Source organism: Nannospalax galili, unplaced genomic scaffold (genome assembly GCF_000622305.1).
Source record: "Nannospalax galili isolate Female #2095 unplaced genomic scaffold, S.galili_v1.0 scaffold471, whole genome shotgun sequence".
In the NCBI taxonomy this organism is placed as follows: domain Eukaryota; kingdom Metazoa; phylum Chordata; class Mammalia; order Rodentia; family Spalacidae; genus Nannospalax; species Nannospalax galili.
In genome coordinates this window covers 2884780-2898833 of record NW_008330333.1, presented here as the reverse complement: position 1 = coordinate 2898833, position 14054 = coordinate 2884780, and the positions used below count along the sequence as shown (strand labels likewise).

The 14054-nt window shown below is 44.2% G+C and overlaps 1 protein-coding gene across 2 annotated transcripts in view; it reads left to right on the top strand.

Annotated features, from left to right (window-relative positions):
• The window catches only part of Glyr1 (glyoxylate reductase 1 homolog), a 41951-nt gene that overhangs the window by 19529 nt on the left and 8368 nt on the right, over window positions 1–14054 (top strand). The window contains exons 7-11 of one of the 2 annotated variants that reach the window (XM_008846550.2): window positions 1134–1190; window positions 1822–1872; window positions 1961–2034; window positions 5656–5755; window positions 13077–13187. In XM_008846550.2, coding sequence (XP_008844772.2) covers window positions 1134–1190; window positions 1822–1872; window positions 1961–2034; window positions 5656–5755; window positions 13077–13187 — 393 coding nt within the window. The remainder of the gene's footprint in view (window positions 1–1133; window positions 1191–1821; window positions 1873–1960; window positions 2035–5655; window positions 5756–13076; window positions 13188–14054) is intronic. The other variant, XM_008846555.3, reaches the window with a different exon arrangement.

The following is a 14054-nucleotide window of genomic DNA, read 5'->3' as shown; positions in this document are numbered from 1 at the left end:
GCGTGTATTGCCTGCATGTAGGTAAGTGCACCTGTGTCCTGCAATGCCTGCAGAGGTCAGAAGAGGCTGTTAGATCCCCTGGGACTGGAGTTACAGATAGTTGTTAGCTGCCATGTGGGTGCTGGGATTCAAACCTGGGTCTTCTGCAAGAATAACCAGTGTTCTTAACTGCTGAGCCATCTCTCTAGCCCTGGAACTGCTTTTTCTAAGGGAGGATTGAAAGAGGTTATTTTGTCTCGTGACAGGGTCTTGCTCTGTGATCCAGGCTGGCCTCAAACTCAAGATCCTCTTGCCTCAGTTTACCAAGTGCTAGGATTCTAGGTAGTCACCAAGACCAGCTAATGCAGCTCTTTATATTCGGTAGCATGGGTCACACTACCTAACACTGCCGGTACCTGTTCGTGAGCATAGGGCATGAATAGCCATGAAGATCTGTAGTTATGACCACTCTATGGCTTCTAATTCTCTGTTAGAAGAATGACCACTCATTGGCTTCTAATTCTCTGTTAGAAGCCAATGTTCATGAGGATCTGGCCTCAGACCCAGGGAGGTCAGAGCCCTAAAAGTGAATGAGTCCTGGAATCACTGTGGCTTGTGCCACTGAGTCATCTGCATGTTTGGTGAATGCTCATCACCAAAATTCAGGAAAGCTTTGTGATATTTTTGCACAGAGTTACTATAGTGATCCTAAACTGGCAGAAACTTCTATCTTTTCCCAATTGAATCCAGTTTTCCTTTAGCTAGAACAACAGGTGTTTATGAAAGCCAGAGCCAGACCTGGTGGCACAAGCATGTAGTCCTAGGAGGCTGAAGGAGGAAGATCACAGGTTCAAGGCCTACCAGAGTTGCAGAGTGGCCAGCCTGGGTGACTTAGATTCTGTCCCAAAATAAAAGTGAAAAGAGAGCTGGGGATGTAGCTTATTACTAAAGCTCTTGCCTAGCATGAGTGAGGCCCTAGGTTCAGTCCCTAGTACAGGAAGTAAAAAAAGACTTAGGCCAGAAATAGGAGCTTCCAGACAGCTCTGAAGGAGACCAGGTTGGAGAGGCTATGCAGCAGGAGGGAATCCCACTCCTGGGCAAGTGACTTGGTAGAAGGCACCTCATTTGATTTAACCCTTGTCTTCTGCTTTTAGCCCGTCAAAGATGCAGATCCTCATTTCCATCATTTCCTGCTGAGCCAAACTGAGAAGGTGAGTGCTCACTTGGGGCAGACCTGTGGACCAGTAGATTTTGCCTATGAATGCCAGAAAAACCAGCAAAGTGACAGTGTGGGCCCACGAGGGAGTCAGGTTCAGATTTTTTTTTTTTTTTTTAAGCCTATAAAACTTAGCTGTGTGTCTGAGATATTGGCAGTTGCCTTTAGAATCTAAGAAGGAGTTGGGCACACATGCTCTCAGCCCCCATGCTGCCTGGTGCCATGTCCTATGACTCCGTGGTCAGGATGGCCTTCAAGACCTGTGGTTGCAGCAGGAAGCTTTACCAAAGTTTGTGAGGCTAGGGGTTGGGCCAGCCCCTCAGAAGGATCCCATGGCAGTCTGTGGCTTTGGAGTCTGGCAGGTCCAGGTTCCAGCCTTGCTCTACTGACTAGTGCCATAACTGGGCACATGATTTGTCACCTCTGATATCCAGTGTACTGGTCAGATGAAGACCTTTACAGAGCTGCATGGAAATTGATGAGGTACTAGTGTCTCCTATAGACTCCAGAAAAATACCTCTTTGCTGTATTTACCTTCTCACTGTAGGCCTAACCTTTTAGGGAAATTACAATGACAACCTATTAACTGTTACACTTAAACAATCTTTTTCCTCCCTCTCTACTAGCCAGCTGTCTGTTACCAAGCAATCACAAAGAAGTTGAAAATATGTGAAGAGGTATGTAGGCTCCCTGCCTTCTCATTTTTATTTCACTTGGGGTCTCACAGTGAGCAAACTGCTGGATGATTATGCTTCCTGTCCCTAGGAAACTGGCTCAACCTCCATCCAGGCAGCAGACAGCACAGCTGTGAACGGCAGCATCACACCCACAGACAAAAAGTAAGATATTGGATGAGGAGGCCTCTTGGGGATTCTGGATTCTGATAGAGCTGGGGACGTGACACCGAAGTGGCCCTGAAGAATAATCAGTGTCCAGGCCACTGATAATTTGAGACTAATTTCACTTGTCATAGGCAGAAGTTATCACATACAACCCTCTTGGGGTTCTCCCCTTCAGAACAGGCTCTCAACTTGGCTCTTTAACTGCCTTTGAGTCTCTGAGGATTTCAGAAGTTCTCTGAACCTTCTAGAAAGTGGCTTGTACAGTATCATCACTAGCCTCCATCTTGGCCAGGGCTTCTCACTTGGTAGAGAAGGTGGGGTGCAGCCCCAAGAATTTGTTTCTTAGCAAGTAGCAGATCTACCCTTCGTACCACAGCTGCTCCTGCTAATTAGGAGTTACAAACAATGGATTAGTAAATCCATCATGGGATCTCCAACATTAGCCATGGCAGGAGAGATGAAGGTTTTGGGAATAAAGCCCATTGTCTTGCTTTAACCCGTTTCTTCCTCTTGTCACCTAGTCCTTCCCTTGCTCCTGCCAGCTGCTTTTTACCCTCTCTGAGGGTAAAAATTTGTTCCAGATTCACCTTTGCTCCTTCGTTATGGACCAGTTGAGTCTATAGTCACTTGGTGGAAAGGGTTTCTTTGCTAAGAGAATGTCCTGAGCAACAAAGCAAGTCTGAATTTCTAGTTTGTACCTTCCATACAGTTCTCTTTTTTAAAAAATCATTTATTATGTGTGTATATTGCCTACATGTGTGTAAATGCACCCATGTCATGCAATGCCTGTGGAGGTCAGAAGAAGGTGTCAGATCCCCTGGAACTGGAGTTAGGGACTCAGTTGTTAGCTGTCATGTGAATGCTGGGAATCGAACCCAGATCCTCTGTAAGAGCAATCAGTACTCTTACTGCTGAGCCATCTCTCCAGCCCCTTCCATAAAATTCTTATGCAGACTAAAAACAGTACAACTTTTATGATACTCTAAACTGTTGGAATTTACTAGTAAAGTGCAAAAAAGATAGGAACTTGTTAGGTGCTAATCAAAGGAGAGACAGAGTCCAGATGTGGTAGTGCACATTTGTGATCCCAGCATTTAGGAAGCTGAGGCAGAAGGATCACGAGTTCTAGGCCATCCTGGGCTGCTTAGCAAGGCCAAAACAAAAATTGGGGCTAGGGACAAATGATAGGTCTCATTTTTTTTAATAAGGATTGTATTAATTTTTTTTTTAATTATGTGTATGAGTGCATTGCCTACATGTATGTGAGCACATCCGTGTCCTGCAATGCCACAGAGGTCAGAAGAGGGCTTCTGATTCCCCTGGAACTGGAGTTAAGGACAGTTCGTAGCCCCCATGTGGATGCTGGGAATCAAACCCGGGTCCTCTGTAAGAGCCGCTGAACCAGCTCTCCAGCCCAGATTGTATTAGTTTTAACAAAGCAGGGCCAGAACAGGGATAAGGACTGAGTACTGATGCTCTCTCCCAAGACCTTGATTGTCCCCTCAGCCACAAAGCAACCAGTTCACATTAATCTACACTGACACCATAAGATCTGGTAGACTGTCATTTGTCACATTAGAAATCCAGACGCTTCATCCATAGGTCTGTTGAATTTCCTAGAACATGAAGGAAAGGAAAGAGTTAACATATCTTGATATAGAATCCTAGGGGTAATTGGACTACAGAGGGTTTTTAAATGTTTTTTTTTTTTTTTTTTTTTTTTTTTGTCTTTTTGAAGCAGGGTCTCCCTGTAGCCCCAGCTATCCTAGAACTCACTATGTAGACCAGGCTGGCCTTGAACTCACAGAGATCTGCCTGCCTGTGCCTCCCAAGTGCTGGGACTACAGGCATGCACCACCACACCTGGCTTTTACTTGTTTTTTAAACCTCAGCACAAAACCTGAGGTCTTATGGGCAAGAAACCCTGTTTTGGTGAGGAATGTGGTAGGTTTGAGTCAGATGATGTCATATATGCTGAGACTGTAAGGCTATGAGCAGTGGGAATTCCAGCCAGGAGTAAGGGGAGCCTCAGGTAAAGGAGCCATTTGCAAGGGTGACAGACACTGTGATTCTAGAAAACTAAAAGTATGGAAAGGGTGCACACAGGGTCAATGTGGGAAATCTGGAATATCAGAGAAAGCGTGGAGGAAATCCAAATAGAAAACAAGAAAAACAGAATTTCTGAATGTAGAAAAAGGAATTATTTGGCCATTTTCCCATGCAAGACAAAATAGGTGTAAGAACCAACTGGGTTCGGTGGTTTACACTGGTAATCTCTGCACTCAGGAGGCTGAGACAGGAAAATTGTTGGAAGTTTGAGGCCAGCCTGAGCTACACGTGTACTGAGCTATATATATACTTCTGGGACAAACTGGGCTACAGAGTGAGACCCAGTCTCAACAACAACAAAAAAATGGTCTGGGCTGGTCATGGTGGTACACTCCTGTAGTCCCAGCATATGGGAGGCAGAGGCAGGCAGATCTCTGTGAGTTCAAGGCCAGCCTGGTCTACATAGTGAGTTCCAGGACAGCTGGGGCTACAGGGAGACCCTGCTTCAAAAAGACAAAAAAAAAAAGGTCTGGGAGATAGCTCAGTCAATAAAGTATCTACCACTCAAACATGAGGGCCTGAATTCAATGCCTGGTACCCATGTATAAAAAAGTTGGGCGTACTGGTGCACACTTCTAATGCCAGTGCTATGGAAGCAGAAACAGGTAAATCACTAGGGGTCACTGGCCAGTGTACTTGGCAGGTTCCAGGCCAGTGAGAGATCTTGTCTCAAAAAAACAGTGAATAGTAAATGAGGAATGACACCCACAATTGTCCTCTGACCTGTGTGTGCACACACAAACACACACAGTAGAAGAACCAGAAATGACATTTGAGAAAGATAAAGGTCTCTGTTGTATATAAAGATAACAGTAATAGCAAGCATCCTCCAAGTTCTCCATGGGCAGCAAGGAGTAGGTGGAAGATGGACAAACTGTACCGTGTGTACTTTAGTCATGCGGGGTCACAAAGAAAGCATTGGGAATGATGTTTTGGGGGAGACCAGTAGGTAGGTCAAAGGTGAGAGCCTGGGAAAACAGATAGGAAGGGGCAGTGCGCACTGGTCCTAGTCCTTGAAGTTGTGAAGAGGTTGCCTGGCTCAGAACACAATGCTGCTTCTGCGACTTACAGGCTTTGGCATACTTTGTAGTGGTCTGAAAGTCTGCTGCTCAATGGGCTGATCAGGAAGCCATTCAAGAGCTGAAGATAACTGTGTACTTTGTCACTGGAGTAGAATTTGAAGCTCAGGCACTCCATTAGAGCATCAAAGGAGGGACACACAATTAAAAGATTTGTCTCAGCCATCCAAGTCATGCTTGGATCACCAAGTCTGTGGTGATCAAGGGTTTAGACATGGCCATATGCATTTAGGGTTGCTTATAGACCATGGAGGAGAAAAGGTACACTGTTGGGCTTAAGGTATAACTCAGTGGTAAAGCATTTGCCTAGCATGAAACCCTGTGTTTGATGCCTAGTACCCCAAAAGAAAAACATGTGTGATCACATCATGACTTTGTGCCACAGGAAAGACATACTTCTTGCCTGAACTGACCATTCTGTCTCTTTCAGGATAGGATTTTTGGGCCTTGGCCTAATGGGAAGTGGCATTGTCTCCAACTTGCTAAAAATGGGTCACACAGTAACTGTCTGGAACCGGACTGCAGAGAAAGTAAGTATTGAGGGTAGAGCTTGTCGGGCCTTGGAGGGTGGGTTAACTGGGGGTAGACATCTGTGTATCTCTACTCAATGTTCTGTACCCAGTAAAGCAAAAGCTGAACTTAGTCCAGGCAGGAGGATATATAGGACATTGTAGAAACTAAATATTTAAAAGTACTCAATGGGTAGCCAGATTTGGTGACACATGCCTGTAATCCTAGTACTCAGGAGGCTGAGGCATGAGGATGCTTCTGCATTTTAGGCCAGCCTAGGCTATATAGAAAGTTGACACAGTGAGACATTGTTTTAAAAATACAATAATGGGGGCTAGAGAGTTTGCTTAGCCATTAAGAACACTTGCTGTTCTCCAGAGGACCTGGGTTTGATTCCCAGAACCCACTTGATAATGGATAATAACCACCTGTAGCTCCAGTTCCAGGGCATCCAACACCCTCTTCTGGCTTCTGCGGACATTGGATGCATGTGGTGCACTTACTTATATGCAGGCAAAACACTCATATACATAATCTTTTTTAATAATTTTTTTAAAAATACAAATAATATGGGAGGCAGAGGCAGGCGGATCTCTGTGAGTTCAAGGCCAGCCTGGTCCACATAGTGAGTTCCAGAACAGCTGGGGCTACAGGGAGACCTTGTCTCAAAAAGACCAAAAAAATAATAATAGTACAAATAATAAACTGGAGAGATGCTCAGTGGTTAAGATCATGTACCTCTTCCTAAGGTGGTCCAGAGTTCAGTTCCCAATCCACCTTGGGCAGCTGAAAACCACTTTTAACTTCAGTGCCAGAGGACCTAATGCCCTCCTCTGATCTCTGCAAGTACCTGCACACATAATGCTCATACACACAGAGACACACATACACACACACACACACACACACACACACACATAAGGGCTGGAGAGATGGCACAGCAGTTAAGAGCGCTGACTGCTCTTGCAGAGGATCCAGGTTTGATTCCCAGCACCCACATGGCGGCTATGAACCATCCTTAACTCCAGTTCCAGGGGAATCCAAGCCCTCTTCTGACTGCCACAGCATTGCACAACACGAGTACACTCACATACATGAGGGCAGTACACTCATACACATAAAATAATAAAAAAAATTTTTTTTTTTTTTTGATCTTTTTGAGGCAGGGTCTCCCTGTAGCCCCAGCTGTTCTGGAAGTCACTGTGAAGACCAGGCTGGCCTTGAACTCACAAATTTATTATTATTTTTTTTAAATACAAATGCAGCTGGGTGTGGTGGCGCACGCCTTTAATGCTAGCACTTGGGAGGCAGAGGCAGGCGGATCTCTGTGAGTTCAAGGCCAGCTTGGTCTACATAGTAAGTTCCAGGTCAGCTGGGGCTACTGGAAGACCCTGTCTCAAAAAGACCAAAAAAAAGAATGCAAATATAACCTTTGGTATAAAATGAAGGCTATTTCCTCTCACCATCATGTGAGGCAAGTTATGGTGGGCTTTGTGTCACTTTTTCATGTATGTACATGTGTGTGTTGCATTAGGGGAATATAGTAAGTATTGTTGATATGGAACACGTAGGCAGATCAGCGCCATCCTTTTTGGTTTGGTTTGGGGTTTTTTTGTTTTTGTTTTTTCCTTTTTCTAAAAAAATACTTTATTTTTATTTTATGTATATGAGTGTGTTGTCTGAGTGTGTGTAAGTGCACCTGTGTCGTGCAGTGGCCACAGAGACCAGAAGAGAGCATTGGATCCCCTGGAACTGGAGTTACAGATGGTTGGTTGTTAGCCTCCATGTGGGTGCTGGGATTTGAACCCCAGTCCTTTGCAAGAACAGCCAGTGTTCTTAACTGCTGAACCATCTCTCCAGTCCCTGGTTTTGTTTTTTTGTGACAGGGTCTCTCTATGTATCCCTGGCTGGCCTGGGATTCACTTTGTAGACTCAACTGGCCTCAAACTCTCAGAAATCCACCTACCTCTGCCTCCCAAGTTCTGGAACTAAAAGTATGCACCACCACACCTGGCAGCTTCAACTTGTAATGGTTGCACCATATCTGATGTGTGGCATACACTGAGCAGTTGTAAAGCAAGGTATTCTGTGATAGATTGCTACTGTGTCTGCTGCCTGGTCGGGGAGCCACTGTATGCCACTGGCTCTGAAACTGAAATGTGGCTAGTATAGCTACAGAGTTGAATGTTTGATTTTATCAAAACTTAAGAGGCTATGTTGGGCTGCTTATGGTTTGTTTGTTTGGTTGGTTGTATGGTTGGTTTTGGTGGGGGGTTTTTTTGGTCTTTTTGAGACAGGGTCTCCCTATAGCTGAAGCTGGCCTTGAACTCACAGAGATCTCCCTGCCTCTGCCTCCCAAGTACTGGGATCAAAGGCATGCAACACCACACCCAGCAAGGGCTGCATATGTTTAGACATTCTTTTTATATTTCTATTACATTTATTTACATTTATTTTGTGTATGTATATGGGTACACGTGTACAGGTGAGAGGACATGTTTTCAGTGTCAGTTCTCTCCTTCTATTATGTGGGTTCCAGGGATTGAACTCGGGTCATCAGCCTTGGTGACAAGCACTTTTACCTCCTGAGCCATCTTACTGACCTTGTTTCAAAGTCTTACCTAAGGTGGTATTGTGACTTCAGGAGCCAGTGTGTATCCAGAAATGGAATTCCGGATCTTAATGTGCACCTTCTCTAGTGGAGAGAGGCCATGACTCCCATCATATTCTCCTCTAAGTGAAGCAAAGTGAGGACCAGAGACCCAGAGTGGTTTCTTCCTGAGACATGTGGTGTGCTTAAGCATACATTTGTGAGCTTGCCCATGTGTTCACAGTGAAGTACTGTTGGCCCCATGACTGATAAGTAACTACAGGGCTGAAGTGAGAGCTGATTGCTGAAGAAGGTGCTGGAGCTGAATGATGGCACTGGATTAACAGAAATATTCTAAGACCTGAAATGGAGGTTGGTTCTAGAGCAAGGTCCTGGATTCCTTCACCACCACCACCCCCAAATTGTTTTTTTGCTCGATCAAATGCTTTTCAAGAATAGAGAAACGACTGGTTCATTGAGAGGCCTGGGGGAAACAAGTGCCAAAGGTTGTTCAAGCCTCAGTTGAGGAGCATTGGGTAGGTGCTATGAGGACCAGATAAGATCCTAAGGCTCCTCTTAGGAGCTTTTGTGGCTCCATCATTCTTCTAAGGACTGTTACTGCTCTAGGTGAGAGGAAGCAGGATATCTGGGCATGTGTGCCGACAGGAATGTTTCCCCTTGATAGAAGTGCCTCTACCTGCCCTCTTTCTTGATTAGATAACTTGAGCAGGAAAATGATGCATCTAAGGATTTAGGTTAGAGTCAAACAGACCCAAATTCAAGTCACAGACGTGGTGTTTACCTTCCTTCCTGGGCAAGACAGTCTGCTTGTCTGCACCTGTGGGAAGTACAAAGCAAGCACTTGATTAAAAGTGGGTGGCAATAGATAGAGGTGGTCTAGAATATTCAACCCCAGACCCAGCAGAGACTATGTTGGAAAGCCATTCTAGGGGCTAGAGAGAATGGCTCAGAGGTTAAGAACACTGTTCTTGCAGAAGACCCGGGTTCACATCCCAGCACCCACGTGTCAGCTAACTACTGCCCATAGCTCCAGTTCCAGGGGACCCGACAGTCTCTTCTGCTCGCCTTGGGCATTGCACAACATGGGTGCACTTACCTACATGCAGGCATACACACATACACATAAAGTAAAAACAATAAAGAAAATATTTGAAAAAGAAAAAGCTGTTCTATCCCATAGCAATCCCCTTGGAATCTGCTTTTAAAGCTGTTGATAAAATGGTCCTCTAAAATAATAAATAAAATATTTGAAAAAGGAAAAGCTGTTCTATCCCATAGCAATCCCCTTGGAATCTGCTTTTAAAGCTGTTGATAAAATGGTCCTCTGAAGCTATAGAGATGCTCAGTGGGTAAAGGTGCTTGCCACCAAGACTGTCCATTGAGTTTGATCCCCAGGACCCATAATGGAAGGATAGATTCCAGCAGGTTGTCCTCTCTCTCTCTCTCTCTCTCTCTCTCTCTCTCTCTCTCTCTCTCTCACACACACACACACACACACACACACACACACACACACACACACACACCCCACACACATATTACTAAGTAAATAAATGTAAAGAAACCTTTTTTGTAAATAATCCTGTAACCAGGTGCACATGCCTATAGTACCAAGCGCTGAGGTAAGAGGATTCCTTGAGCCCAGGCATTCCAAGTGCACTAAACTGCCAGACTGCTCTACATAGCACAGCAAGACCCCCAGCTCAAAATAACAACAAAATGGAGTGATCCACTGGTGCTTCTGGAATAACAAGAAATGTGGTTTTCATTTTTTAAAAAAGGAACAGTATGGCCAGGTGTGGTGGCGCACACCTTTAATCCCAGCACTTGGGAGGCAGAGGCAGGCGGATCTCTGAGTTCAAGTCCAGCTGAGGCTACAGGGAGACCCTGTCTCAAAAAGACAAAAAAAAAAAGGAGCAGTAAATTTGGGCATGGTGGCTCATGCCTTAGGCAAAAGGCTCGCCATGAGTTCAAAGTCAGCCTAGTATACCTAGCAAGTTCCTGAGCCAGCCTGAGCTACAGATCAAGACACTGTAAACAAAATATATAGGGCAAGTGGTTTTTCTGTTACTGCTATGCCCACTGCTCTTGTGTGGTATACCACATAGACCTATTTTCCTCTCCAAAAAGTAAATAATTGGGTCTGGGGAGATGGCTCAGTCAATAAAGGACTTGCCAATGCACTCAAGTCCTGAGTTCAAATCCCTAGCACCCATGTAAAAAGCTGAACATCTTACTGGGCACCTGTAATCCCAGCATAGAGGAGGCAGAGACAGGAGGATCCCCGGAGCTTGCTGAGTCATCTGTCCAGTTGGTACACTCCAGAGTCAGTGAGAAATCCTGTCACAAATTTTAAGAAAGAGAAACTGGCAGGATGGTACACATACGTACATAACCATAAAATAAATTAAAATTTAAAATATTGCTAATAAAGGTAAAAACTAATTGAGAAAGACACTAGATGTTGATTCCTGGCTTCCACATACATGTACACAAGTATCCACACACATGTGCAGCCATAAACATGGACACACAAATTTAATTAAAATTTAAAAGGTAGGACACTTGGGAGGCAGAGGTAGACGGGTCTCTGTGAGTTCAAGGCTAGCCTGGTCTACATAGTGAGTTCCAGGCCAGCTGGGGCTACAGGGAGACCCCGTCTCAAAAAGACCAACAAAAAAAAATCTAAAAGGTAGGACCCATAGTGAGGAGAACCCTCTTACATGGGTGAGAAGTATAACCTAAAGTTCATTACTGGATGATTGCCATAGAGCCTCCACCCTGCAAGTACACTGGGCAGTCTTGGACTCTAGCAAGGGAGGCTTACTGTCAGGGAGGAATAGCAAAGGGAAGGCTGCTTAGAAAAGTGTTTTCATGACAGCCAATTAGAAATTTTCAAAGATGATATTCCTACCACTTAGTAAAATTTATTCCACATCAGTTACTAGCTTTATTCTTTGTAAAGAACAACAAACCAAAAAATAAAAAATAAAATGAAACAAAACTGAATATTTAGATTTTTCGAGTCTATAAGCAATCAAAATTGAAGAAAAATATCAGTAATTTATTCACCTGAAACAAAAAGTAAACATTGAAAGGTCTACCAACTAGAAATACTTGTGATCATACAAGTATATAAGAAAAGGCAAATACGGACTGGCAAGATGCAGGTGAAGGTGTTTGCCACCAAGCCTGTTAATCTTATTTTGATCCCTGGGACTCCAAAAATTACCCCTTTTTAAAAATATTTATTTTTTTTATTTTATGTATATGCGTGTATTGCCTGCACGTATGGAAGTGCAGTGCCCGCAGAGGTCAGAAGAGGGCGTTGGATCCCCCTAGAACTGGAGTTACAGACAGTTCTTAGCTGCCTTGTGGGTGCTGGGATCTGAACCTGGGTCTTCTACAAGAACATCCAGGGTTCTTAACCACTTAGCTATCTCCCCAGCTCCGTATATTACCCCTTTTTTATTTGTTAGTTTTGTGGTTTTCTTTTCCTAAAAAAAAAAAAAAAAATTAGGATTTTTGGGTTGGTTTCTTTGGGGGATTTTTTTGTTTATTTTTTTGGGTTTTGTTTTCTGGGTTTTTTGAGGCAGTCGCATAGTAGTCCACATTCTGTAGACCAGGATGACCTTGAACTCTTGACAATCCTCTAGCCTCAGTCTCCTGATTTATAGGAATGAGCCACTGTTCCATACTTTGTATTTGTAAAGATACTTGTTGTTGTCACATATAATTAAAGATAAAGTCAAACAAGGGAGCCATTGGGTACCTTAAAGTTTATCTGAGGCCAGCAAGATAGCTCAGTAAGAATAGATGCTTGCCACCAAGCCCAACAACTGGAGTTTAGTCCCTGGGATCCACATGGTAGAGGGAAAAAACAGACTCCCACAGGTTATCCTCTGACTTTCACATGCACTCCTTATACATGCACACACGGAGAATTAATTTAGAAAGTTTAAAAAAAAAAGTTATCTGTCAGCCTTTAAGCCTAGCACTCTGGAGGCAGAGGCAGGTGGATCCCTGTGAGTTCAGGGTCAGCCTGGTCTACATAGTGAGTTCCAGGTCAGCTGGGCCTACAGAGAGACCCTTTCTCAAAAAGACCAAAAAAAAATTAGCTATCCATGAAATTTTCTACAGTCAACCACTATCATGAAAATTATAAAGGACCATAATGATATGGATAAATGTGTATCATACAAAACATTAAAAACTTGCTTACAAAATAGTATGCTCAGATTATTCTGATTATTTCAACTGCTTATGAAAAGAAGAAATAGTCTGTTTTATTATAGGATATTCTGGGTGATTTTAGCTTTTAGAGAAGTTAGAAGTTTGAGACCCTGAGAAGTGCTGACTGCAGGGTTTGGAAGCAGTCCTGTTCATTCCCCCTGTAAATGCTGGTTTTGCCACAGCTCTGCCAGAACTGAGGGGCTAGGCACAGGTTCTCTTGACATCCTGTTCCTCAAACTGACAGCCTTCAGCAGACACTTTGTGTTGTCACTCTATATGCCATGTTCACAAAAACACAGGACAGTCTGCTCTAAGGGTCCCTGCCCTCTTAATTAATTTAAGAGGTCAGACTTCCAACTCTGGTGTCCCAGGGCCCCAGCCTGAGCCTCCTTTGGGGAGGCTGGCCGGGAGATTGATTGGTCTACATATCTCTGGCCTGGCCGGCATGTTTGTTGTGCACTGCATGCAGCTCACATTAGGATCTGTGACTTTTGCAGTGTGATTTGTTCATCCAGGAGGGGGCCCGCCTAGGAAGAACCCCCGCTGAAGTCGTTTCAACTTGTGACATCACTTTCGCCTGTGTGTCGGATCCAAAGGCAGCCAAGGACGTAAGGATCCCTTTCCCCTCGAGTCTCAGGCCACAGCCAGAAGAGCTAGCTGGCCTCCTCCCCTTCTCCCCTGCACACTGAGTGAGTGTCTGCATGTGGGGGGATTTCCCATTGGCAAAGGTGTTTGTCAGAGTTGAATACAAGCTTCCTTTAGTTCAGAACAAAGATTGAAAACTACTAGGGTCCTTGACATCTGTTCTCAAACAGTTTCTGAATGAGTTCCAGGTATTCTGTTGAGCTGGACTGTTTGGGGCTGAGTGTGCCTTGGTCCAAGGGCCAATTCCTATGTTAGCTATTGCTGAATTTATATGTGTTACAAATCCAAATGCAGTAGTCATCTTATTAAACTAGTGACTGATCTAATCAGGTACATCCAAGAAGCTTCCAAAATAAATAATGAAGTTCTGTCATTTAAGAGGGGAAAATAAAGGGGAATGGGGCTAGAGAGATAATGGCTCAGCAGTTAAGAGCACTGGATGTTCTTACAGAGGACCCAGGTTTGAATCCCAGCACCCACATGGCAGCTGGCAATTGTCTGCAACTCCAGTTCCAGGGGATCCCAGACCCTCCTCTGACCTCTGTAGTCATTGCATGACACAGGTACACTTACATACATGGCAGGCATAACACTCATACACATAAAATAAAAATAATTTTAAAAATTAAAAAAATAGGCCAGGCGTGGTGGTTTGTTATTTTTATTTTATGTGTATGAGTATATTGTCTGCATGCATGCCCATGTTGTGCAATGCCTGTGGAGGTCAGAGAGGGCGTCAGATTCCCTGGAACTGGAGTTAACCAACCAGTTGTTAGCCCCTACATGGATGCTGGGAATGGAATCTAGGTCCTCAGCAAGAAGGTATCAGT